Below are 24,140 nucleotides of genomic sequence, written 5' to 3'. Positions count from 1 at the left end.
GTGCGCCCTCCCGCCTCGGGCCCCCACACCCGCCAACCCGCCCGGGAGACTCACGGGCACGCACGGCCGCAGGGGTCCCCTCGGCCACTCTCGTTCTCAAGGCTCCGTGAACGCGCAAGCAAAGACGTCCTTCGAGGGAACCTTTTCTCCTCCTGGCGGACAAGAGTGGAACAACAGGGCTTGAGGGGTTTTGCCGGGTTGGGGGGTGACATCTTTTGAAACTTGACCTCGTTTTTTATTTTGTTTGTTTGTTTGCTTGCTTGAGACGGAGTCTCGCTCTGTTGCCCAGGCTGGAGTGCAATGGTGCAGTCTCGGCTCACTGCAACCTCCGCCTCCTGGGTTCAAGCGATTCTCCTGCCTCAACCTCCCAACTAGCCAGGATTACAGGTGCCCACCACCATGCCCGTCTAATTTTTGTATTTTTAGTAGAGACGGGCTTTCACCATGTTGGCCAGGCTGGTCTCCAACTCCTGACCTCATGATCCGCCTGCCTCGGCCTCCTAAAGTGCTGGGATTACAGGCGTGAGCCACCGTGCCTGAGACCTCACCTCATTTTGCAAGCGCCTCTCTTTCTCAAGGCCTCATATCCGGTTCAGAGTAAAGAAAAAGGGAAGGCACCAACCTTGAGCTCCTAAAATGTGCTAGACCTTTTACATGTATTATCAGTAAATCTTCCCAAAAGCTTCATTATTCGTCCTGTTTTGCAGAAAAGGAAATTGAGACTCAGAGAAGGTGACTTACCCAGAGTAACACAGCTAATTAGTGAGACGGCTGGAGCCCAGGTCTGTGTGCGCCAAAGATTCTGACTGCAGCCCTCACCTGTTGGGGATGGGGCTCTGGACTTGGAGAAAGGAGAGCCGCTTCTCTGCAGCTGAAGCAGCTCTGCAAGAAGCCCAGAACAGGCAGGGCACTGTAGCTCATGCATGTAATCCCTAGCACTTTGGGAGGCTGAGGTGGGAGGATCACTTGAGCCCATAAGGTTGAGATCAACCTTGGCAGCATAGCAAGATCACTGTCTCTACAAAAACAAAACACAGCCAGAGTCAGGCATGGTGACGCGCACCTGTAGTTCCAGCTACTGGGGAGAGTGAGGCAGGAGAATCCCTTGAGCCTAGGAGTTTGAGGCCTCAGTGAACTATAGATCCACCACTGCACTCCAGCCTGGGTGATAGAGCAAGACCCTGTCTTTAAGAAACAAAAAACAAAACAAAACAAAAACAAAAAAACAGAACAGCTTCCCTGGTCATTTGTAAAGAACCTTTAAGGGATTGTACCACAGGGCAAGACTTTCCCAGGTATCTCAAAACATATTCCTTCTCCAGAGATTAAGGTGGGGAGGGCAGGTGGGGGAAGGAATAGGAGGAGTTGCGGTGGAAATTCTCATTGGTGAGGCTGTTGGGGACACAGCAGAGTTTGTTTTTTATTTTTGTTTTTCTTTGAGACCGAGTCTGGCTCTGTCACCCAGGATGGAGTGCAGTAGCACAATCTCGGCTCACTGCAACTTCCGCCTCCCGGGTTCAAGCAATTATCCTGCCTCACTCAGCCTCTCGAGTAGCTGGGATTACAGTCATCTGCCATTATGCCCGGCTAATTTTTTTTTTTTTGTATTTTTAGTAGAGATGGGGTTTCACCATGTTAGCCAGGCTCATCTCAAACTCCTAACCTCAAGTGATCCACCTGCCTCGGCCTCTCAAAGTGCTAGGATTACAGGCATGAGCCACTGCACCCGAACTTTTGTTTTTTTTGTTTTTTTGTTTTTTTGTTTTTGAGACTGAGTCTCGCTCTGTCACCCAGGCTGGAGTGCAGTGGCGCCATCTCAGCTCACTGCAACCTCCGCCTCCCAGGTTCAAGCAATTCTGCCTCAGCCTCCTGAGTAGCTGGGATTACAGGTGTGCGCCACTATGCCTAATTTTTATATTTTTAGTAGAGACGGGGGTTTCTCCATGTTGGCCAGGCTGGTCTTGAACTCCTTACCTCAGGTGATCCACCTGCCTTGGCCTCCCAAAGTTCTGGGATTACAGGCATGAGCCACCGCGCCCGGCCATTGGGGGCACGGCAGGTTAGTGTCAGCTCCTACAACTGTGAAATTGTTGAGGGATGAGAGAAACAGTTTCTACAACTCACATCTGGTGACCAGGCCTTTAGATGAGACATATTATCCTGATGATGCCACAGTATCCTCCTGCCTTTCAGTAGAGACAGAAGTGGGTAGCAGGAGTGAGAACACTCCTGTACAAGGCAGAGGCTGCCAGCCTTTGACCTGGAGAGATGGACACTAAGCCAACCTTAACTGAGTAGCCGGAGATGTTGAGGCAGCAGAGTACCAGAGGTGCAGGGAGAGCCTGTGAGCCAGATTAAGTAAGATATTTAAAGCCAGCCCACCTTGGGTAGTGTTTAAAACCCTACTGGTACAGGAAGCAGGACCTTAGTGACATCCAGGGGCCCACAGACTCTGTTTGAAGGAATAAGATGATGGTGCAAGCGTTATTGTGACTCGTCAGGAGTGGCAACCTTTGGGCATGATGAGTGAAACCTATTTACGGTCCACCTGAACCAAAATGGCATCCAGTAGCTGTTGACCTAACTCTTTAAAAGGGAAAAGAAGGCTACCTTTAGGGCCAGGCGCGGTGGCTCACGCCTGTAATCCTAGCATTTTGGGAGGCTGAGGCGGGTGGATCACGAGGTTAAGAGATCAAGACCATCCTGGTCAACATGGTAAAACCCCACCTCTACTAAAAGTACAAAAATTAGCTGGGCATGGTGGCACGCGCCTGTAATCCCAGCTACTCGGGAGGCTGAGGCAGGAGAATCGCTTGAACCTGGGAGGCAGAGGTTGCAGTCAGCCGAGGTTACACCACTGCACTCCAGCCTGGCGACAGAGTGAGGTTCTGTCTCAAAAATAAAATAAAAATAAATTAATAAAAGGGAAAAGGTTACTGGCTCACGCCTATAATCGCAGCATTTTGGGAGGCAGACATGGATGGACTGCTTGAGCTCCGAAGTTCCAGGTCACCCTAGGCGACATGACAAAACCCTGTTTCTAGAAAATTACAAAAAATTAGCTGGGCATGGTGGCATGCACCTGCAGTCCCAGCTACTCGGGAAGCTGAGGTGGGAGGATCACTTGAGCCTGGGAGGTCGAGGCTGCAGTGAGCTGTGATGGCACCACTGCACTCCAGCCTGGGTGACAGAGTGAGATTCCTTCTCGAAAATAAATAAAAGTAAAAAAAAAGGACCAGGCATGGTGGCTCATGCCTGTAATCCCAATACTTTGGGAGACTGAGATGGTCGGATCACTTGAGGTCAGGAGTTCGAGACCAGCCTGGCTAACATGCCAAAACCCCATCTCTACTAAAAATACAAGTATTAGTCGGGCATGGTGGCACATGCCTGTAATCCCAGCTACTCGGGAGGCTGAGGCCGGAGAATCGCTTGAACCTGGGAGGCGGAGGTTGCAGCGAGCAGAGATCATGCCACTGCACTCTAGCCTGGGCGACAAGAGCAGAACTCCATCTCAAAAAAAAAAAAAAGGTTGGGGGGAGAACAATTTCAAACCAAACCAAATTTGAAGCTCTGAATATAGAAAGGTATAAATAAGACTGGTGGAGAAAAAATGTATTTGATCCCCAAATTTATTCAAGATACAAAAGTTCCAGGTGACAACAACAAAAAAATGTCTAAAAGAATAACCAACATATGTCGGTATGGTGTGGGAAGCTAAAAATAAAATAGTAACCAACAAAAGGAAAGAAGCTCCAAAGACAATGAAGAAAAGCAAATTAATTTCCAAGAAAACCAAGGATGATGTTGCAGAAATGTCAAGACTGAGTGAGCCAGAAAACTGAGATCGTTTGGGTGACTTCTCATGATGCCAGAGGAGGCCCACGAAATAGCTGCTCTCACTCACAGGACAACTTGGGCAATTTGAGAGGGAACAGAAACTAGATGCAAATTCATGAAATGCCTGGGAAGATTTAATTTGAGAAGGCCCTATGGTTTCTAGGAGAGGCGATGGTGATGTCTGATGTTCTTTTTATTTATATATATATATATTTGAGACAAGGTCTCCTGGTGGTGCAATCACAGGTCACTGCAGCCTTGACCTCCCAGGCTCAAGCGATCCTCCCACCTCAGCCTCCCAAGTAGCTACAGGTGTGAGCCACTACACCCGGCTAATTTATGTATTTTTTGTAGAGACAGGGTCTTGCTATGTTGCCCAGGCTGGTCTGAAACTCCTGAGCTCAAACAGTCCTCCCGCCTCCGCCTCCCAAAGTGCTAGGATTACAGACATAAACCACCACACCCAGCCAATATTTGATGACCTAGAGGGGTGAGATGGGGTTTGGGCTGTAGTTATGTTGACCTGGGTTGGAATCCTAACTTTGCCACTTAAGAATTGTCTGAATTTGGTCAACTCATTAATCTAAACCAACCTCAGTCTTCAGGAGCCAAGCACGGTGGCACATGCTTGCAGTACCAGCTGCTTGGCTTGGGAGGCAGGATTGCTTGAGCCCAGGAGTTCGAGTTCAGCCTGGGCAACATAGCAAGATCTTGATTCTAAAAAAATTAATAGGCTGGGCGTGGTGGCTCACGCCTGTAATCCCAACATTTTGGGAGGCAGAGGTGGGTGGATCGCCTGAGGTCAGGAGTTTGAAACCAGCCTGGCCAACATAGTGAAACCCTGTCTCTACTAAAGATACAAAAAATTAGCCGGGCGCCGTGGTGGGCACCTGTAATCCTAGCTACTCAGGAGGCTGAGGCAGGAGAATCGCTTGAACCCAGGAAGCGGAGGTTGTAGTGAGCCAAGATTATGCCATCGCACTCCAGCCTGGGAAACAGAGCGAGACTCCATCTCAAAAAATAAATAAAAATAAATAAACAAAACCTGTCTTCCCATCTGAAAAATGCAGACAAAAGACCTGTTTTACAGGGGTACTTTAAGGAATAAATGAAATGTGTATGGAATGCTGACACATGTAGCACAGATAAAAGATAAATAGGCACTACTCTGAATAAAATCTCAGTAAGTTTGCCCACATTATTATTTTTGATTTTTATTTTTTGTAGAGATGGGGGGCGTCTCACTGTGTTGCCCAGGCTGGTCTCAAATTCCTGGTCTTAAGTGATGCTCCCACCCGAATATTCCAAAGTGTTGGGATTACGGGCGTGAGCCACTGTGCCTGGCCCATGCACATTATTAAAGACTGACTTGGAAGGCTGGATATGTGGAATTTTTTGGTTTTTTTTGAGAGGGTCCCACTCTTGCCCAGGCCGGAGTGCAGTGGTGCCTTCACGGCTCACTGCAGCCTCAATCTCCATGGGCTCAGGTGATCCTCCTACCTCCCTAGTAGCTGGAACTACAGGTACACACCACCACACCCAACTAGTTTTTGTATGTTTTGTAGATACAGGGTTTCGCTATGTTGCCCAGGCTGGTCTCGAACTCCTGGACTCAACTGATCCTCCTGCCTCAGCCTCCCAAAGTGCTGGGATTACAGGTGTGAGCCTCTGTGCCCAGCCATAAGTGGATTTTTAAAATTATGGATAATATACATTTATATAATGCAAGATCTTTAGGGAAAAATCATCAGTCTTTTAAATTAGCAAGCTATTTTTCTCATCTCAAACCCCACAGCATTCTCTGTAACACTCAGCTCAGCTCCCTCTGACCTCCAGAAAACTTGGTATTCTATCATTTTCTTGCTCACATTGAGTCTCCCGGCCAGATTTTAAACTGCTCAAGCAAACACTGTTGCCAAACCATCCATTACATTCTAGATCTTTTTTTTTTTTTTTTTTTTTTTTTACATTCTAGATCTTGAGTCACTGTCAACAGGTCTGTGAAAACCTGGCAGTCAGAGGTGTCAAAATAAAGGCAGGAGCATCAGGGTGTGGAGACCTGGAGTAAACCTAATCGTTCCTTCGCCCAGAGCCGTGGTTTGGCTGCAATTGGGATATCCATGGTTTTGGCTGGAGACTGACCTCAGGAAGCTGTGAAGCAGTAGCTCAGAGCTTCAAGTGGGTCCAAGTGTTTTCCTGAGAACAGGATGAAAATGTGGGGACTCCAGAGTCTGGCAAACCAAAGGCAGTGCTGGAGTAATCTAACCTGCAAAATCCTGGCAATGTGGCACAGTCAAGGGCTCGCTGCCTCAAGCCGGAACATTAAAACAAGCAGGCAACAAACAGTCTTTTTTTTTTTTTTGAAACGGAGTCTCACTCTGTCGCCCAGGCTGGAGTGCAGTGGCGCCATCTCAGCTCACTGCAAGCTCCGCCTCCCGGGTTCACGCCATTCTCCTGCCTCAGCCTCTCCGAGTAGCTGGGACTACAGGCGCCCGCCACCACGCCCGGCTAATTTTTTTTTTTTTTTTGTATTTTTAGGAGAGAGGGGGTTTCACCGTGTTAGCCAGGATGGTCTCGATCTCCTGACTTCATGATCCACCCGCCTTGGCCTCCCAAAGTGCTGGCATTACAGGCACAACCAGCCAACCGTCTTAACACAAATTAAGTAACGACTGGGAACAATGATGTACCTGCCAGAAGGCAGGTAACACAACCAGGATGAAAATAATCAGGTAAGCGCAGTAAGCTTGCCCAACCCATTCACTATCAAGAGAAACTGGCTGCTTGGGAGACCTTTCAAATAAGTTAGGTGACTTAAAGCAGAACTCCTCTGTACCCCACAAATCTTTCTGTATCTGTCAGCAACAGCCAGTTAAGCATTGACAGGCTGGCAGTCCCTCTACCTCCCCTCGCATCCCCGCTTCTATGCTTTGTCCATAACAGACAATGGTGTTGCTGGCACAGATTGAGACACTGGGTAAGCAAAAATGAAAGCAGGGGAGGCCGCGCATGGTGACTCACACCTGTAATCCCACCACTTCGGGAGGCCAAAGTGGACAGATCACTTGAGGTCAGGAGTTCGAGACCAGCCTGGCCAACATGGTGAAATGTCGTCACTACTAAAAATACAATAATGAGCCGGGCATGGTGGCGCATGCCTGTAATCCCAGCTACTCAGGAGGCGGAGGCTGCAGTGAGCCAAGACTGTACCTCCAGCCTGGGCAACAAAGCAAGACCCTGTCTCCCCCCTCAAAAAAAAAAAAAAAAAAAAAAAAAAAAAAAACCAGGGGGAAAAGATCGGGCTGCGCACCCTGAAGGAAGAGACAGGAGGTTGAAGTTCAGGAAGACAAGATGGAAACATTCTTATATCTAGATCTGGGTGGTGCCTGCACAGAGCACACATATAAAACTTCACTGATAAGTATGCTTAAGACCTGTGCCATTTCCTTATATAACCTACACCTCCATGAAAACCCAAAACAAACAGGCCACAAGCTCCCTGTTTGCTATCCTTTATTAAAGGGCCCACATCCTCATGGGACTCCAGCCAAACCAGTCAGGTCCCCCAAATATAGCAGGAGGCCTGGAAGGGGAGGGGAATGACTTATGATCCTACCATGCCTCCCTAGAAACAGAAACCACCACAGACAGACAGACAGACAGACGGACAGGGGCTGGGGAGAACTTGCCTCACTCTCAGTCCTCTCCCCCTTTCCCCTGCCCAAAAAGAAAGTCAAACACTGGCTACGCAGCACCCCAGCCCCCCACCCCACCCATAGCAGCGTTTGTGGGACACACCCCCTTGCAAGGGATGGCCCCAAGGCAGCTTCCTATCTCTCTCTTCACTTTGGTTTGCTCCTGGCAGCTCCGTGCCCTCTTCCTTTCCTCAGCCTCCGGCTCGGTCTCCCCCTCATCTTCTATCACCTACCCGGACCTTCTCTCTCATCTCCTGGGCCTCCCTGCCCCAGCGCTTCCGGGGAAGCAGCGTCTCGGGCGTCTTCCCTTCTCCTAGCAAGGGGCCCCACCAGGCCCTCTGCCCAGGATGTGGGACTCACACAGCCGCCCCACTCTCCTTGAGGTCAGGGGCAGAACGCTGCCGTCTCATTCGTGGGGGAGTAGTGTATGGGGGGTAGCGGGGCCCTGGGGGCCGCTGGGCTGGGTAGGGTTGGGGTGGCTGGGGATAAGAGTTGTGCTTTTTGGGCTGGAAGTGCTGGGGTTCAGGCTGTGCAGAACCCGCTCCCCGGGATCGGCCCCCTCCATCCAGGGAGTTCCTGCGGGGATGGTGGGACCTTCGGGGACTCGGAGGCCTGCGGGCAGGGGTGGCTGGAGGGGGAACGACCTCCTCAGGGGGTTGGGGTGGAGTTGGAGCCTCCCCGCTCCCCATCCCTGGCCAAGACTCCCGGTGCTGGGGGTTGCTCTTGAAGGGGAAGCGTAGCTTGCAGTCGTGAGGGGGCACAAAGCGGGCTGGGGGCCTGCGCAGCCCCCCGCCCCGGCCCCCAGAGCCCTGCAGTCCCTGCAGCCGTAGCTGCTCCTGCTTGAGCCAGCGAAGACGACCACGACGGAAGGCAGGGTCCTCCTCCATGAGCCGTGACACCCGCTCCCAGCTTGACAGTGGTGGCGAGGGGGGCCGGGCTGACGGCATGCGGTCACTGGGGGCTGCCTCCTCTGCTGCCTCTGATCCTTCAGGCGGGGCCCAGGGGACCTCACCACCTTCTTCATGCTCATCCTCATGATCCTGGGAGGGAGGAGTGAGAGAAAAGGGGAAGGGATGTGAGGAGAGCTGAATCCTCAGGACATGTGGATTCAAGAGGGACCTGGAGTGGCTGGATGTCAAAGGGTCCAGAGAAAAGCCTGGAGATAAGGAAGCTCGAAAAATAGTGGTTCAGGGCCGGGCACGGTGGCTCACGCCTGTAATCCCAGCACTTTGGGAAGCTGAGGTGGGCAGATCACGAGGTCAAGAGATCAAGGCCATCCTGGCCAACATGGTGAAACCCCGTCTCTACTAAAATACAAAAAAAAAAAAAAAATTAGCGCGCCTGTAGTCCCAGCTACTCAGGCGGCTGAGGCAGGAGAATCGTTTGAACCTGGGAGGCGGAGGTTGCAGTGAGCCGAGATTATACCACTGCACTCCAGACTAGCAACAGAGCGAGACTCCACCTCAGAAAAAAAACAAAACAAAACAAAACAAAACTGCACACTTCATATCAGTGGGTCTTAGACTTCACTGTACTTCAGAAACACCCAGAGCTTATTATAAATGCAGATTTGTCCCCAAAGATGGAGATTCAGTAGGTCTGAGGTGGAACCCAGGAATCTGCATTTTTAATTAGCAGCCTGGTGACAGTGAGGCATGTGGTTCATAAACGATATTGAAAAACACCGTGCTATACATCAATGCAATTTTTTCCAGACTTGGGGAAGGTTAGGCTCTGAGATGTAAGGTTCAGACTCCTAAAGGGAAGAGCTGAGGGAGGAGAGAAGGGAGGGAGAAGGCCGGGCCTACCTGGGCCAGGGGGATGACCCTCTCCATGCGGAGCATGCGGTCCCGCAGGGCCTGCAGCTCCCGGTCCTTGCTGCTGTTCTGCAGCTTCACCTCCTGCAGAATCCCCGTCAGCTTGTCGATGTGGGCCCGGAGGTCCTCCACCTCCGCCCCTCGGGCTCCCTCCTCACTGCCACCACCACTGCCAGCTCCACCTCCTTCCTCCTCGCCTACAGTGTCCCAGACATCCCGGGCCACAGCCCTCCAGGCGTCTCCGGGGCCCTCTGGCTTGCCATAGGTGCGACACAGCTCCCGCATCTTGAGGGCGGCCAGGGCCTCAATCTCAGCCCGCCCGTGGCGGAAGTCAGCCAGGGCCACCTCGTAGCAGATCTCCTTCACCGCCTGCATCTTCAGGTCAGCCATGGTGGCCCAGCGGGGGTCTTTGCCCTGCAGCCTGCGTCGCTGGGGGATCTGATAAACCCTGCGAGGGGCCCTGCGCTTGCCACTGCTGGGCAGGCCACAGCGTTTGACAATGGTCTGGACCGTGGTGGGCGGCAGCTGCTCCCGCAAGGAGGAGATGAGCCTCCAGCTCTCTTCACAAGAGCGCTTGTCAGAGTCATCCCCGCTGTCCGAGTCCGCATACTGAGGCCAGAGAAAGAAAGAGGAAGAGAGGGCTAAAGACATCCAGAGCCCACATGTCTTGGCTCAGTGTGTCCTAAGGACGCTGGAAAGACGCCCATCAGGGAACCTGGGTTCAAGTCCTGCTCCACCCCAACAGCGCACCCTTGGGCAGACTGCTTAATGCTGCTCCTCTAGACAACAGAGATAATGACGGGATCTACCTCCCAGATCCATTTGGAGTACTTAGAACCATGGCTGGCACCGAGAAAGTTACCGTAAGTATCAGTTGTAGCTAATCAAGTGTGCAACTTTGTGCAAGACTTAAAAGACCACTGAGGGGTGGTGGCTCGTGCCTGCAATCCCAGCATGTTGGAAGGCCAAGGCAGGGGGATCACTTGAGCCCAGGAGCTGAAGACCAGCCTGGGCAATGTAGTGAGACCCCCATCTCTACAAAAAATAAAAAATGTAGCCAGGCATGGAAGTGCACACCTGTGATCCCAGCTACTCAGGAGGCTGAGGTGGGAGGACTCCTTGAACCCAAGGAGTTCGAGGCTGCAGTGAGCTATGATCAGGCCACTGCACTACAGCCAGGGTGGCAGAGCAAGATCCTTTCTCAAAAACAAAACAGAAAGTCCATGGCCGGGTGAAGTGGCTCATGCCTGTAATCCCAGCATTTTGGGAGGCTGAGGCAGGCGGATCACCTGAGGTCAGGAGTTCAAGACCAGCCTGGCCAACATGGCGAAACTCTGTCTCTACTAAAAATACAATAATTATTAGCCAGGCGTGGTGGCGCATGCCTGTAATCCTAGCTACTAGGGAGGCTGAGGCATGAGAATTGCTTGAACCCAGGTGGAGGCTACAGTAAGCCGAGATCATCCCACTGCGTTCCAGCCTGGGTGACAGAAGGAGACTCCATCTCCAAAAAAAAAAAAAAAAAAAAACACACAACAACAATCTTAATACCAACACAGGTGGTACTTGGATATGGTGAAAATCAGAAACTTGGCACGAGAAACTGGAGTATGGGAAGCCCTGTTCAACTGGAGGACTTCAACTGGAGGAATCTTCCTTCCTTCCTCACAATGGATTCCTCCTGTAGTCACATCTCTCTCCTGGCTTTTTCCTCTTGGACCCTTCCCGTTACCCCCATGCCCATTTCCCACTCTGGCTCAGCAGTGAGCACTGCATTCGGACTCAGGCTTGCGGTTCATCTGCCCGTCAGCCCATCCCCAGCCCCTGCTGCCCCTCACCAGTCGCTGCTGCTCCAGCAGAAGATCAGCTTCTTCCTTTTCTTTCCGGTACTGATTCTCCAGATCCTGCAGCCTGGGATTGGACAGGGAGGGAAGGAAGAGCAACCTTGGTGAGGTATCTGACAAGAGGAGGACATGGGCCCAGAAGCCTGGGAGGTACGGCCTAGACGGCCATGGGGCATGTGGGTATCCCCCTCGCACCTCTTCTCCATTTCCAGCTTGATGTCGATGCCTTGCTGCTCCAGCAGCTCCTTTTGGGCAAAGTTCCAGTCGACTGGCTCAGAGGGCGGTCCTGGGGGTGGGGGGACCCCTCGTTCCCGTTCCAGCCTCGCCTGCTCCGGGTGGTTGAAGCGGAAAACATGGTTCTTGCCCATCACAATCCTATTCCCTAGAGATGGGAGGAGGGAAAAGTAAACTCACTCCCCAACAGCACCAAACCCATCCCTACACCCAAGGCATAGAGAATCTGGCGCAGGGGCTATGACACCCTCTCCTCCGTCACCCCAAGTCTAGGGCAGTCGGAGCCCATGCTCCCCTGGCAATGTAGTGAGACCCCCATCTCTACAAAAATAAAAAATGACAGGAATAGGACCAACCCCATTCCTGTCAACCAAGGGGAATTGCGAGAGCTTGGCATCCTCTTCCTGTTCCCTGGGGTGGAAGGAGAAACCAAGACCTGACTCCTTGACCTTCACTTCCCAGTTCCTTCTTTATATCCCCGTGCTATTTCTGACATATTTCAGGGTCGTCCTCTAGGATGCACCCAGAAGGCCCTCCCTTGAGACTTCCTACACACAGCCACGCCCCAGAACCCTCACTCTGCGACACATCTTCTACCTGACTTCAGCACCAGCGGCTCCGTCACAAGCTTCCCATTCACGTATGTCTCAGCTCCTTCACACGGCTCCAGAGTGACCACCACTGAATGGAGGGGCAGAGGAAGGGGAAATATTAGACCCTGGAGGAAGGTGGGTCATGGTCACAGATTCCCACCTTGCCTTACCCCGAAAAACCACACATGCACCACCAGTCCCACCCCCAGTACCTGTGGGGGGTGCCATGGCCCCTCTGGTGGCAGGCAGCACAGGAAAGGAAGAGCAGAAGGAGGGTTAGAGCCCCAACTACAATTCCCAGAAGCCTCTGCAGTGGCTCCTGACTCACCCACCTCTACCTTCCCCAGCAGCAGCTTAGAAAACCAGTAATTGGCAAAAGGATTCATTCCTCATGTTTAACTGCTCAGAGGCCCTGTCATTTCTGCCTTCCAGATGTCCATTCCTACCTTTCCCACTGACATTATCCCTGGGGGGGCCTGGGCTCCTCCAGCAGGCTTCTAGCCCATCTCTCTGCCTCATGCATCTTGCAAACTGCCACCTGACTCATCTTCTCAAGCCACAGCTGACATATGACGAGAGAAAGTCAACCCAACCCAAACATGCATCAAGCTGCTCCTCAGTACAAATCACTGAGCCTGCCAGTTTCTGGGACACGAAGATGCACGAGGCAGCTCCCCGCCCTCGAGGAGCAGTGGCCATTGCCACAGAGGAACCCTGGTATCCCAAAGGCCCAGGCTCTGCAGCTCCTTAGCCAGGGATGCTGAACAAGTCAATTTAACTTCTGTGATATTCTATAAGATGGGATAATGAAGTCTGAATGAAGAGTGGTTAGAAGGCCCAAATAAGTAAACCAAAAACTAACATGCAAACATGTGTTTTATTATTATAATACTTATACTAGAAGTAATAGAGAAACACAGAAACTGGGATGAACTACAATATCAGGCAGGGATGGGGACAACAGATGCTGCTGGGAGAACAAGGAGAGCAGAGGACTCAGCTTAGGAGCAGAGGGAGACAGAAGACCATGGGGAGAGAGGCAGCCAAGGGCATCACGGTGGGTCGGGGAAACGGCAGCAGCAGAAGTGGACAGCGTGCGGGTGCCTAGAGGGGGTGCCATCTATCCCCACCTTTTCTTCATTTCCCATCATGCCCCAAAATTCATTTATTGATTCAAACCCAAATATACCACACTCAACTATCTTCCAAACACTATTTTATTAGGTCTCAGAAATACAGTGGTGATATAAAACAAAAAATCCCTGCTCTCATAGAGCTTACTTCTATCTGGTAAGACAGACAATAAACAAGATAATCTAAAGTCATTTAATCGTGATGGATGGCTTTTTTTTTTTTTTTTTCTGAGATGGAGTTTCACTCTTGTTGCCCAGGCTGGAGTGCAATGGTGCGATCTCGGCTCACTGCAACCTCTGCCTCCTGGGTTCAAGCAATTCTGCCTCAGCCTCCTGAGTAGCTGGGATTACAGGCATGCGCCACCACACCTGGCTAATTTTGTATTTTTAGTAGAGACGGGGTTTCTCCATGTTGGTCAGGCTGGTCTCGAACTCCTGACCTCAGGTGATCCACCTGCCTTGGCCTCCCAAAGTGCTGGGATTACAGGCATGAGCCACCATGCCTGGCCAGATGCCATTTATTAAAACTAAAAGAAGAGGGGAAAAAAGGCATTGAATTCTATTAATATTTTTAAAAGCAGATAATCTAAAGTCCTCTCTAAAGAAGGGAATAGGGTTGGGCGCAGTGGCTCACGCCTGTAATCCCAGCACTTTGGGAGGCCGAGGCAGGTAGACTGCTTGAGCTCAGGACTTTGAGACCAGCCTGGGCAACACAGTAAAACCCTGTCTGTATGGAAAGTACAAAAATTAGCCAGGTGTGGTGGCACAGGTCTGTAGTCCCAGCTACTCAGGAGGCTGAGGTGGGAGGATCGCTTTAACCTGGGAGGTTGAGGCTGCAGTGAACCATGATCATGCCACTGCACTCTAGCCTGGGTGACAGGGCAAGACCCTGTCTCAAAAAATAAAAATGAAAATAAAAATTAAAAAGGAGGGAATAGGTGTTATGCAGGGAAAGTGGGGCTGGGTGAGAAGACTGCTCCAGCTTGGCCCAGGCAGCCTTACCCTGAACCCATGATAATCTGACAGTCTAGGGCAAAGCTCACAGCACAGCCCCTGGTGCCTGCCATCCTGTGTCTGAATCCAGTTCTGCCATTTTGTGTGGTCTTTTGCAAATCACCTAACCACCGAGAGCCTCAGTTCTCTCACCTGTGAGCTGTGTGAGAAAATGCGGACGCACGGAGTAGATGGTCAGTAAAAACCATTCTTTTACATCCATACCTGTCTGTGCTGCCCCCGTCCTCTCTGCCTGTCTCTGGCCAGGTCTTAAATCTGCTGTTAAGAACTGAGGCCCAGGATAGGCACGGTGGCTCATGCCTGTAATCCCAGCACTTTGGGAGGCCGAGGCAGGTGGATCACGAGGTCAGGAGATTGAGACCATCCTGGCTAACACAGCGAAACCCCGTCTCGACTAACAATACAAAAAAATTAGCCGGGCGTGGTGGGGGGCAGCTGTAGTCCCAGCTACTTGGGAGGCTGAGGCAGGAGAATGGCATGAACCCGGGAGGCGGAGCTTGCAGTGAGTCGAGATTGCGCCACTGCACTCGAGCCTGGGTGACAGAGCAAGACTCCGTCTCAAAAAAAAAAACAAAAAAAAACCCCAAGGCCCACAGGGACTAAACCATCACAATCCCCACCCTTGGCAGCACAGAATCACCGGCTGCCTCTACTGTGACTTATGTCAGTCTTGCACACGGGTGTCATCTCCCCGCACTGTAGCTCCTTGCCCGTGGGCTGGCTCTGCTGAGGTGTATTTTTGGTGGCTTGCATGGCTTTCATATCTCCCCCAGCAAATGGCTTGAGGTAGCCGCATAACAGGAACTTGGCAATAACTCACTGGGCTGAACTGATTCAACAGCTTTCAACCCAAAATGCCGGAAGCATTTGCTGTCACTGAGGACTTGAACCAGACCAGAAGAACTGCCTTGATCGGCTGACCCTGAACCATATGGAAACCCAACAGGTATGTCTTTTTTTTTTTTTTTGAAACAGAGTCTCGCTCTGTCACCCAGGCTGGAGTGCAGTGGCGCAATCTCAGCTCACTGCAACCTCCACTTCCCAGGTTCAAGCAATTCTCCTGTCTCAGACTCCTAAGTAGGTGGGATTACAAGTGTTAGCCACCACGCCCAGCTAATTTTTTTGTACTTTTAGTAGAGACAGGGTTCCACTATGTTGGCCAGGCTGGTTTCAAACTCCTGACCTCAAGTGATCCACCCACCTCGGCCTCCCAAAGTGCTAAGATGACAGGCATGAGCCACCACATCAGCCCCAAGAGGTATGTCTTAAACCTCACTGTAAGACGCACGCGACAGCGTCTTTTGTTATTTTTTAAAACGTGCTGGCCCGGTGCGGTGGCTCACGCCTGTAATCCCAACACTTTGAGAGGCCGAGGCGGGCAGATCATGAGGTCGGGAGATCGAGACCATCCTGGCTAACACGGTGAAACCCCGTCTCTACTAAAAATACAAAAATTAGCTGGGCATGGTGGTGGGCGCCTGTAGTCCCAGCTACTCAGGAGGCTGAGGCAGGAGAATGGCATGAACCCGGGAGGCGGAGCTTGCAGCGAGCCGAGATCGCGCCACTGCACTTCAGCCTGGGTGACAGCGAGACTCCGTCTCAAAAAAAAAAAAAAAAAAAGTGCTGACCATACACGCCCCACGTCCCTTGTCCCCTGGAAGGTGTTAGGCCAAGCACTCCTAGGTCTCTAAGGCACAACGCACACACCAGATCCAAGCTGACAGACAGCACATGTGTACCATGTCCTTCCTCCCTGCCCAACTCATTTTCACAGAGACTTTGCCTGAGCTTACGTGAACCCAAATCATTCTATTTTTTTTTAAGTGTCAGAACTAAAACAAACTGGTGACCTCAAAAATACACCTCAGCAGGTGCAGTGGCTCACGCCTGTAATCCCAGCACTTTGGGAGGCCAAGGTGGGCAGATCACCTGAGGTCAGGAGTTCAAGACCATTCTGACCAACATGGTGAAACCCCGTCTCTACTAAAAATACAAAAATTAGCCTGGCGTGGTGGCGCATGCCTGTAATCCCAGCTACTCAGGGGGTTGAGGCAAGAGAATCACTTGAACCTGGGAGGTGGGGGCTGCAGTGAGCCAAGATCATGCCACTGCACTCCAGCCTGGGGGAGACAGCGAGACTCCATCTCAAACGAAAAAAGAAAAAAAAAAAAAGGCTGGGGGCAGTGGCTCACATCTGTAATCCCAGCACTCTGGAAGGCCGAGGCAGGCGGATCACCTGAGGTCAGCAGTTCGAGACCAGCCTGACCAACATGGTGAAACCCTGTCTCTACTAAAAATACAAAAATTAGCCTGGCGTGGTGGCACATGCCTGTAATCCCAGCTACTCGGGAGGCTGAGGCAGGAGAATCACTTGAACCCGGGAGGTTGAGGCTGCAGTGAGCCCAGATCGTGCCATTGCACTCCAGCCTGGGCGACAAGAGCGAAAACTCCATCTCAAAAAAAAAAAAAAGAAAAAGAAAAAGAAACCTCGGCAGTCATAGCTGGATAGAAACAGGTTTTCCACAGGGATAAGTTCCAATATTCAAATACAGGTTTTTATTTAAAAAGGACCAGAGTGCTAGTTTTGGTTAACAAGATCAAGAAGGGCAGGGTCTTCTCTTCAGCAAAATCCCACCCTCTGGCTCACCAGTGTCCCATTTCTACTTTAGAACGCTCACCAGTGCCTGACCACACAGTAGTCTGCCTTCTCAGGGTGGGTGCAGAGGGCCGGGCCTGTGGTATTCCTCCATTCATACCCATGAGCCCGAAGCCCCTCTGAGGACAAGGCCACATCCCCTCTTTATATGGCTGCACTCCCTGGTGCCCGACCTAGACCTCTGTGTTCAGTGTGTGGGGTGGAACATGGGGCCTCTCTCCCTGTCTGGCCTCTCTCACCCCCTCAGCCATTACCTTCTCCATCTGGCTGGGGGATGCTCCGGAACAGACAGTGTTGCTCCCGAATGAACTGTCCGGTCAGCTTGATGTCCATATCTACTTGGCCGACCCTGGGGAAGCAATGGCCAACGTCTGTGAGCATGTGCCAGACTTTAACCAAGCCCCTCCTGAACACCAGTTTATCCAACTCAATGAGCCAAGCCAATTATTCCCATTTCACAGATGAGGAAGCAGAGGCTCAGGGAGGTGAAATGGCTTGCCCGGGGTCATTCAGGTGGGCAGTGGTGATGCTGGGATCTGAGCCCAGGTCTGCCCGACTCTGAAGCTATGCTCTTAGTCACCATGTTATACAGCAGGCTCACCAACTTCTCTTGAAGCTGGGAGAGCATGCAGGGCTGTGGAGGCAGCTGTTTAGAGATCTGAGGTATCTCCAGGGACCACCAGGGAAGGGAGACACCAATGTGGCCAACCCTTGGCAGCCACACCCCAAAAGCAGAGGCTGCCCCCCAGGCCACTGGGTACACGCTACCTGGTGATGCCATCTTTGATGTGGTAGAGCAGACACTCAGACATCAGAGGGTCTTCGTTCAGGTTCACCAGGTGGGGAGTCTAAGTGGGGAGAGAAAGGTGGTCAGGGGAGCCAGCCAGGGGGGGCTATGGAAAGGAAGAAAGGGAGCAGTGGGAGGAGACACCCCTCCAGGCCTGGCACTGCCAGCTGTACCCCCTCACTCTGGAGAGCTCTCCTGCCCTCTGTACTCCTCCCATCGTCATCCCTCCACCCTGATGACATTCTTTGGTTCCCACCTCTCACACCAACCGCCTTCGGGACAGCCTGATCCACCCTCTTCTCACACAAGGGGCCTACAAAAATTGCCCCACCCATCCTGCTGCATCCAGGTCAGCAACCCTTCCCAAGGCCTGTCTCTTCAGAAGCACCTCGACCCACCAGGCTCCCTGACCAGAAGCTCCAGACCCCCTGCATTCTCTTCTTCCTCCCTATATTCCTCTGTCTCAGCTCCCATCATTTCTTTCCTCAAAATGTACCTTGCAGCTTCTGGAGAGTTGGGGGAGACTGAGTGAGCAGACTGGTACTCCCCACCTTTCATCAACCTTGAATTTCCTACACACATGAATTACTTTCACAATTTAAAAATAAAAAGTGTCACTTCAACTCAAAAGCAAATGGAACAAACATGTTTCTTGAAGCAGACTCCCTGACTCTTCCCCAGTGACTACCCCTCCCTGGGCTGCTTCACCTCAAGACTGGGTCCCTACAGCACCCACCTGGGGCTGTCCCTGCCTAAGGCCCCCGGCCAAGTCCATCCTGAACACCTGAGTGATTGTTAACGCTGCTCTGCGCTGAAAACCCGGCCCATTCCCTTCTCCCAAAGCACCTTCTCCTGACTTGTTTCTGTTACAACAGCCCTGCCCTTGCTGGGCAGTACTCTGGGTGGCGTACAGGCCATGCTGCCTCTGTACCCCCATTCATGCCACTGCTGCCACGCCTGGGGAAGTCTCCCTTCCCGCCAGCTGCTGCCCCTGCCTTCCTGCTGCCCCTCAGGTCTCCCAGCTTCCTGCCCACACATCGCTATGGCCATGTCTTTGCTTCTCTGCTGAGACCTCTCCAGCTGGAACCCCAGGCCCGCTGGACTTGAGCCTACATTTTCCCCTGGCATCCCTGGGCCTCCTCCATGTCCTGACTCCAGTCCACCTGTCCAAGCCCCGCTCCCAGGCCTCTCTCCCGGACTCTGTACTTCCACTCAGCGGACCCCTGACCACTCCCTCCAAAGCAGGCCTCCTGTATCCCTGACTGCCAATGTCCCCAGCAACAGCCCCCCTCCCGCCCCGCCCCCAACCTGCCAAAATCATTCACTTCCTTCACGTTCCTCCCAGTCTGTCTGAAAGGCAACTTCCTCCAGGAAGTTTTCCTAAGCCTTCCATCAGAACACAAGACCCCTGCCTCTGCTGCAGAAGGACTGACTGTGGCATTTCTACCTCACCCTGGTGAAGCGCTAGGCGGGGTACAGAGATGAGTCAAGCCCAGGCACTGCTGTCCAGTCAGCCAGGAAATGAGAGTCAGCTAGGGGAGGTGAGGCTTGGCGTGGAAACACCATTACAAGTGGGAAACGGATGCCTCATGGAGGAGTTTCTGATTGTCTCATGCCCTTGCTTAAGTTCATTTATTCATTCATTTGTTCCCAGGAGGTTGAGTGCCACTGTGTTCTGGGAGGGACTCACATGCAAAGAGGAACAAAGTGAAGAACTATGGGATTTCAAGGGGATCAGGAGGACTTAACGGAAGGGTAACATGGGAGCCAGCCTTTGAGGATGAGGAGGGCGTGGACATGCACAAGGAAGAGCGCTCCGGGTGAAAGCAGCCTGGACAGAAGCACGGAGGCAGAAAGCACAGGGTACAGAAGGGAAACAGCATGGAGTCGAACCTCTATTTCTCTGGGAGCCACCTAACACTCAGAGCCCAAAGCTGTGTCCCTAACAGGTGTCTGTGTATCTTGTGCATCTGCCCTTCACCCAAGTGCTCCAAGGATCACTCCTTGAGGGACTTCTCCTGAGGGACTCCCATGCCCCTCCCTACACTGCAGTGTCAGGCCTGCTCTGGGACTGGCAAACACTGATGGGCTCCGGAAGCAGAAAGCAATCTATCCCTGGGGAGAGGGAACACGATTTGAGGCGGTGCTTTTCAACTTTTTCTTCAGCCCTATAACTCTTTGTTCAAAATGAAACCTTCTCCAGGAGCCTAGGACATCAAGCAGATAAGCAAGAAGCGCTCAGGCCCAGGCTGGGGGTGAGAGCCCCAGGGTCTGGTCCTGTCCCTATCCTCAGCCCCTGAGAAGGTAGCTCAGAACCAGGTTTAAATACCACTGATTTAAGCAATCCTTAGCCCCGGTGGTGGGGGTCTTCGCAAGAGGGGGCTCCCTCCAAGACAAACTGTAGTTTTTTCCTCTAGGACCCAACCACTCCGTATTGGAGCTACTTACACCAAACCCATTTCCCCCATGAGTCTAACAGTTCACTCCTCTGGCTTCAGACCACACGGCTTTTAAACATGAGAATAGTTCATCCTCACTACCTTGAGAAAAATGTAAAAGTGAACTACCCTAAGACACCTTCTCACCAATCACACCGGCAAAGAGAAAGTCTTACTAAGCCAGAATGTGGAAAAAGGTGAGGGTAAATGGGCTCTCTTGTATGTTACCCTTGGGAGTATAAATTGGTATGGTTCAAAAAATTAGCCGGGCGTGGTGGTGGGCGCCTGTAGTGCCAGCTACTTGGGAGGCTGAGGCAGGAGAATTGTGTGAACCCAGGAGGTGGAGCTTGCAGTGGGCAGAGATTGCGCCACTGCACTCCAGCCTGGGAGACAGAGCGAGACGCTGTCTCAAAAAATAAATAAATAAAATAAAATAAATATTAAAATAAATTGGTATGGTTATAATCTTCAGAGGGCACTTTGGCAATATAGATTAAAATCTTTTATTTGTTTTATTTTTTTTGAGACGGAGTCTCGCTCTGTCACCCGGGCTGGAGTGCAGTGGCATGATCTTGGCTCACTGCAAGCTCCGCCTCCCAGGTTCACGCCATTCTCCTGCCTCAGCCTCCCAAGTAGCTGGGACTACAGGCGTCCACCACCACGCCCAGCTAATTTTTTGTATTTTTAGTAGAGACGGGGTTTCACCTTGTTAGCCAGAATGGCCCGATCTCCTGACCTTGTGATCCCCCCACCTCAGCCTCCCAAAGTGCTGGGATTACAGATGTGAGCCACTGTGCCCGGCCCATTATGAGTTCTTACTATATTCTCCTTGGGCCAGGCGTCGTGGCTCACACCTGTAATCCTGGCACTTTGGGAGGCCGAGGCGGGCAGATCACAAAGTCAGGAGATTGAGACCATCCTGGCTAACACGGTGAAATCCTGTCTCTACTACAAATACAAAATATTAGCCGGGTGTGGTGGTGTGTGCCTGTAATCCCAGCTACTTGGGAGGCTGAGGCAAAAGAATTGTATGAACCCAGGAGGCAGAGGTTGCAGTGAGCCAAGATTGCACCGTTGCACTCCAGCCCAGGTGACAGTACGAGACTCCGTCTCAAAAAAAAAGAACTCATAATGAAGGCTGCCTCTGAGAGGGGAACTTAAGGGTGGGAAGGATGGAGAGTTACTTTTTTTTTTCTATAACAAAATGCTGTAAACTCAGAGACGTAACTTTTCACTGTACACACCTTTTAGAACTATTAGAATGTTCTCTCTGGTGTGTATTACCTTTATAAGAACAATTAAAACAAGAACCCCCTCCTTTGGTCTCCAGGCTTTGGCAGGTGGCATCTCTGCAAGCTCTCCAAGGAAGAAACCTCCACCCTACCAGTCTCCCCACTCCTTTCTGCTTTTTCTCCATCCTTGCAACCGTGGTGGAAGCGGCCCAGCTCCAGGTATACAAAGGTGGCTGGAAGCCATGCTGAGGGCATCTGTAGCCCCTCTTTCCACCGAGGTGTGGCTGGGTCCCAGAAGAGTCTGGCTCCCTCAGAAGGACCCCAAAGCCCCAGACAAGACCCCAGGCAAGCAGCCTGGCCTGCTGCCCACAGGTCTCTCACTCCCTCACTGTGGCTTGGGCCAGGCAAGACAAAACCCCTCTCCTCTTTTCAGAACAGGAGTTCAGTGATCCCTGCTTGCTTAGTCCCCCAGATGGACCTGACTTTACAAAATAGAGAGAAGCCTTGTTCTGGTAACCCATCACCTCTTCCAGGCAGCCCCCAGTGACCCTGTCTGGCTCAGAGCACAGTGTATCTGACTTAGGGCCTGATCCTCTGCTGCTTCACACCATGGTCCAGACAGGCTGGGCTGGTTCCCTGGTGGAACTGGAAGTTCAGGCTCTGCTCAAACTGGCCTCTGCACCATCTCTTCATTGGTATACACCAGTACAGTGGTACTGGCTCCCTATAGCCAGTGTCCTTTCTGACTGGTCAGTCCCTGTGCTGGATGGTTATTAATATTTGGAGTATCATTTCTGCCTCCACCTGAGCCTGACCTCTCCTGCCCTGCTCCTTCCTTCCTTTCAGCAAAGATTTATTAGGCACCTAAAACCTGGCGGCAGACACGTGTCAGGCACTGGTGTGTCCCACTCACCCCAACACATACCCCAGGCTGTTCAACCTCATGTTGGCCCTACTCCTCCATACCCCCTAAGTCTTGTCCATCTTTCAGGTTCCACTTTCCAAAACACCTTCTCTAGGAAACCAGTTGCGGCACAGCTCCAAGCTACACGGGTGCCTCCATCTATAACCAACCTCTCGCTGCACTGGCAACCACTGTCTTACAATGTAGTGCTCACGCCTCCTCTATTCCCTTTAGTCTTGTCTTCCCAAGTTATCCTTTTGAAAAATAGATTTCTTTAGCTATCTTTTTGAGTATGCACAGAATACAAAACGCAAATGATACAAAAGCATGCACAGTGCCTCAGTCTCTATCCCAACCAACCTCCGATTTCCCAGGTCCTCTCCCTCTCCTGAGGCTGTCAAGTGGCTGGAGGGAGAAGGCAGGGATGACTAGACAACACAGAGAGCAGGTGGCAGCGGAGGGGACAGAAATGATGGAGGGACAAGCCGGGGACCTCAAAGGGAGTGATCAGGGACAGCACTCACTACCCTGCACCTGCTGCCTCTTTTCTAAGCATCCAGAGAGCTCTCTAGGCCTCCTCGCCCGATTCCTCACTCACCTTCTTTGGAGAGAAGACGCCCACAGTTCCCCCATCCTCCCGGACAGCCACCCCCATCTCAGCCAGCAATGCTTCTCTGTGGGCAGAGGAGAGGCAAATGTCAGTCTTACCTTCACTGCCCGTGACCTCCTTCCCTGTGGGGCCTGACCTCCCTCGCAGCCTCCAACTCCTCCCAGGACCCCAGCTGTCGGCCCTCACACCTCTCCATCCTCAGGGCTTCTGTCTTGCGTAGCTTCTCCTCCCACGTCTCGTTCAGCTCAGCTATAATCTTCTCTGTCTCCTGGGGGTGTAAGGGTAGGTAGGTTTCAGGATGGTCTGGGACAAGCAGACCCACGGTAGGGACAACCTACCCTGGGGCCATGCTACTCCTAGAATTCCTTCTTTCTCAAGCTTGACTTTGGAGAAGTAAACTCCCAGGAATGCCCAGACCCCCAGCCCTTGCCAGCTCCAGCTTCCCACCTGCAGCCTCTCCATGGCTTCCTCAGGCCCAATCTGGGGCTCCGTGTTGGGGGAGAATGACAGCTCCAGCTCTCCATTATGTGTGGTGGGTGATGAGGGTGAAACTGGAGCCGGGGGAGATGACACAGCTGGCAGGGCGCCTCTGACACTCCCTTCTTCCGTCTTCAGGCCTGGGAGGGAGATAGAGGAAAAAGAATGAGGCTAAGGAAAGGAGCTGATGAGAGACATCCAGGAGACCAAGAGCTTCACAGAGGACCAGTCTATAAGGACTACAGAAGACCGCTGGTCAGCCTCCTACCAGGCAAGGAGCCCTCCTACTACAGCCACGAAAAATGGGCACCCAGTCTCTCTGCTTGAATTCCAGGGGTGGAGAGCTCGTTACTGAAGGAGGTGGCCAGTCCTTTCCACTATTAGATGACTTGCACCATCAGAAAATTCTTAGGTGGGGCTAGGTGTGGGGGCTCACATCTGTAATCCCAGCACTTTGGGAGGCCGAGGTGGGGGGGATCACCTGAGGTCAGGAGTTCGAGACCAGCCTGGCCAACATGGTGAAACCCCATCTCTACTAAAATACAAAAATTAGTCTGGTGTGGTGACGGGTGCCTGTAATCCTAGCTACTTGGGAGGCTGAGGCAGGAGAATCGCTTGAACCCAGGAGGCAGAGGTTGCAGTGAGCCAACATCGCACCATTGCACTCCAGCCTGGGCAACAGGGCGAGACTCCGTCTCAAAAAAAGAAAAAAAAACAATTCTTTTGGATTCCCAGCCTTGAATTCAGTGGCATTGCCTATGATTGGCTACAAAGAAACCTGCTCCTTCATGAATTTTTATTACTACCCCCAAGCCACCACAACTAAATACGTAATTTTTACTAAAAAAAAAAAAAAAAAAAAAAAA

General features: G+C 51.9%; 1 protein-coding gene across 1 annotated transcript; it reads right to left on the bottom strand.

Moving 5' to 3' along the window:
• Positions 1-7,298: 7,298 nt before the first annotated feature.
• On the bottom strand, positions 7,299-24,064 carry KIF1C (kinesin family member 1C). Its single transcript, XM_032137986.2, has 11 exons — positions 24,053-24,064; positions 23,245-23,445; positions 22,986-23,065; positions 22,786-22,861; positions 17,595-17,674; positions 17,081-17,175; positions 12,028-12,111; positions 11,392-11,578; positions 11,191-11,263; positions 9,344-9,961; positions 7,299-8,575 (listed from the first exon to the last, which is right to left on the bottom strand). The coding sequence occupies exons 1-11, from the start codon at positions 24,062-24,064 to the stop codon at positions 7,892-7,894; spliced, it is 2,190 nt and encodes a 729-aa protein (XP_031993877.1). The 3' UTR covers positions 7,299-7,891.
• Between the last annotated feature and the right edge of the window lie 76 nt (positions 24,065-24,140).

Source organism: Hylobates moloch, unplaced genomic scaffold (assembly GCF_009828535.3).
Source record: "Hylobates moloch isolate HMO894 unplaced genomic scaffold, HMol_V3 SCAFFOLD_19, whole genome shotgun sequence".
NCBI lineage: Eukaryota > Metazoa > Chordata > Mammalia > Primates > Hylobatidae > Hylobates > Hylobates moloch.
This window is presented reverse-complemented; position numbering and strand designations above follow the sequence as displayed.

Coding starts and splice junctions, on each gene's coding strand:
- KIF1C (XM_032137986.2), bottom strand. Junction 12,112..17,080: donor CCCCCAGCCAGATGGAGAAG/GTAATGGCTGAG, acceptor CCCTCCATTCAG/TGGTGGTCACTCTGGAGCCG. Junction 11,579..12,027: donor GCCGCTGGTGCTGAAGTCAG/GTAGAAGATGTG, acceptor TCCCATCTCTAG/GGAATAGGATTGTGATGGGC.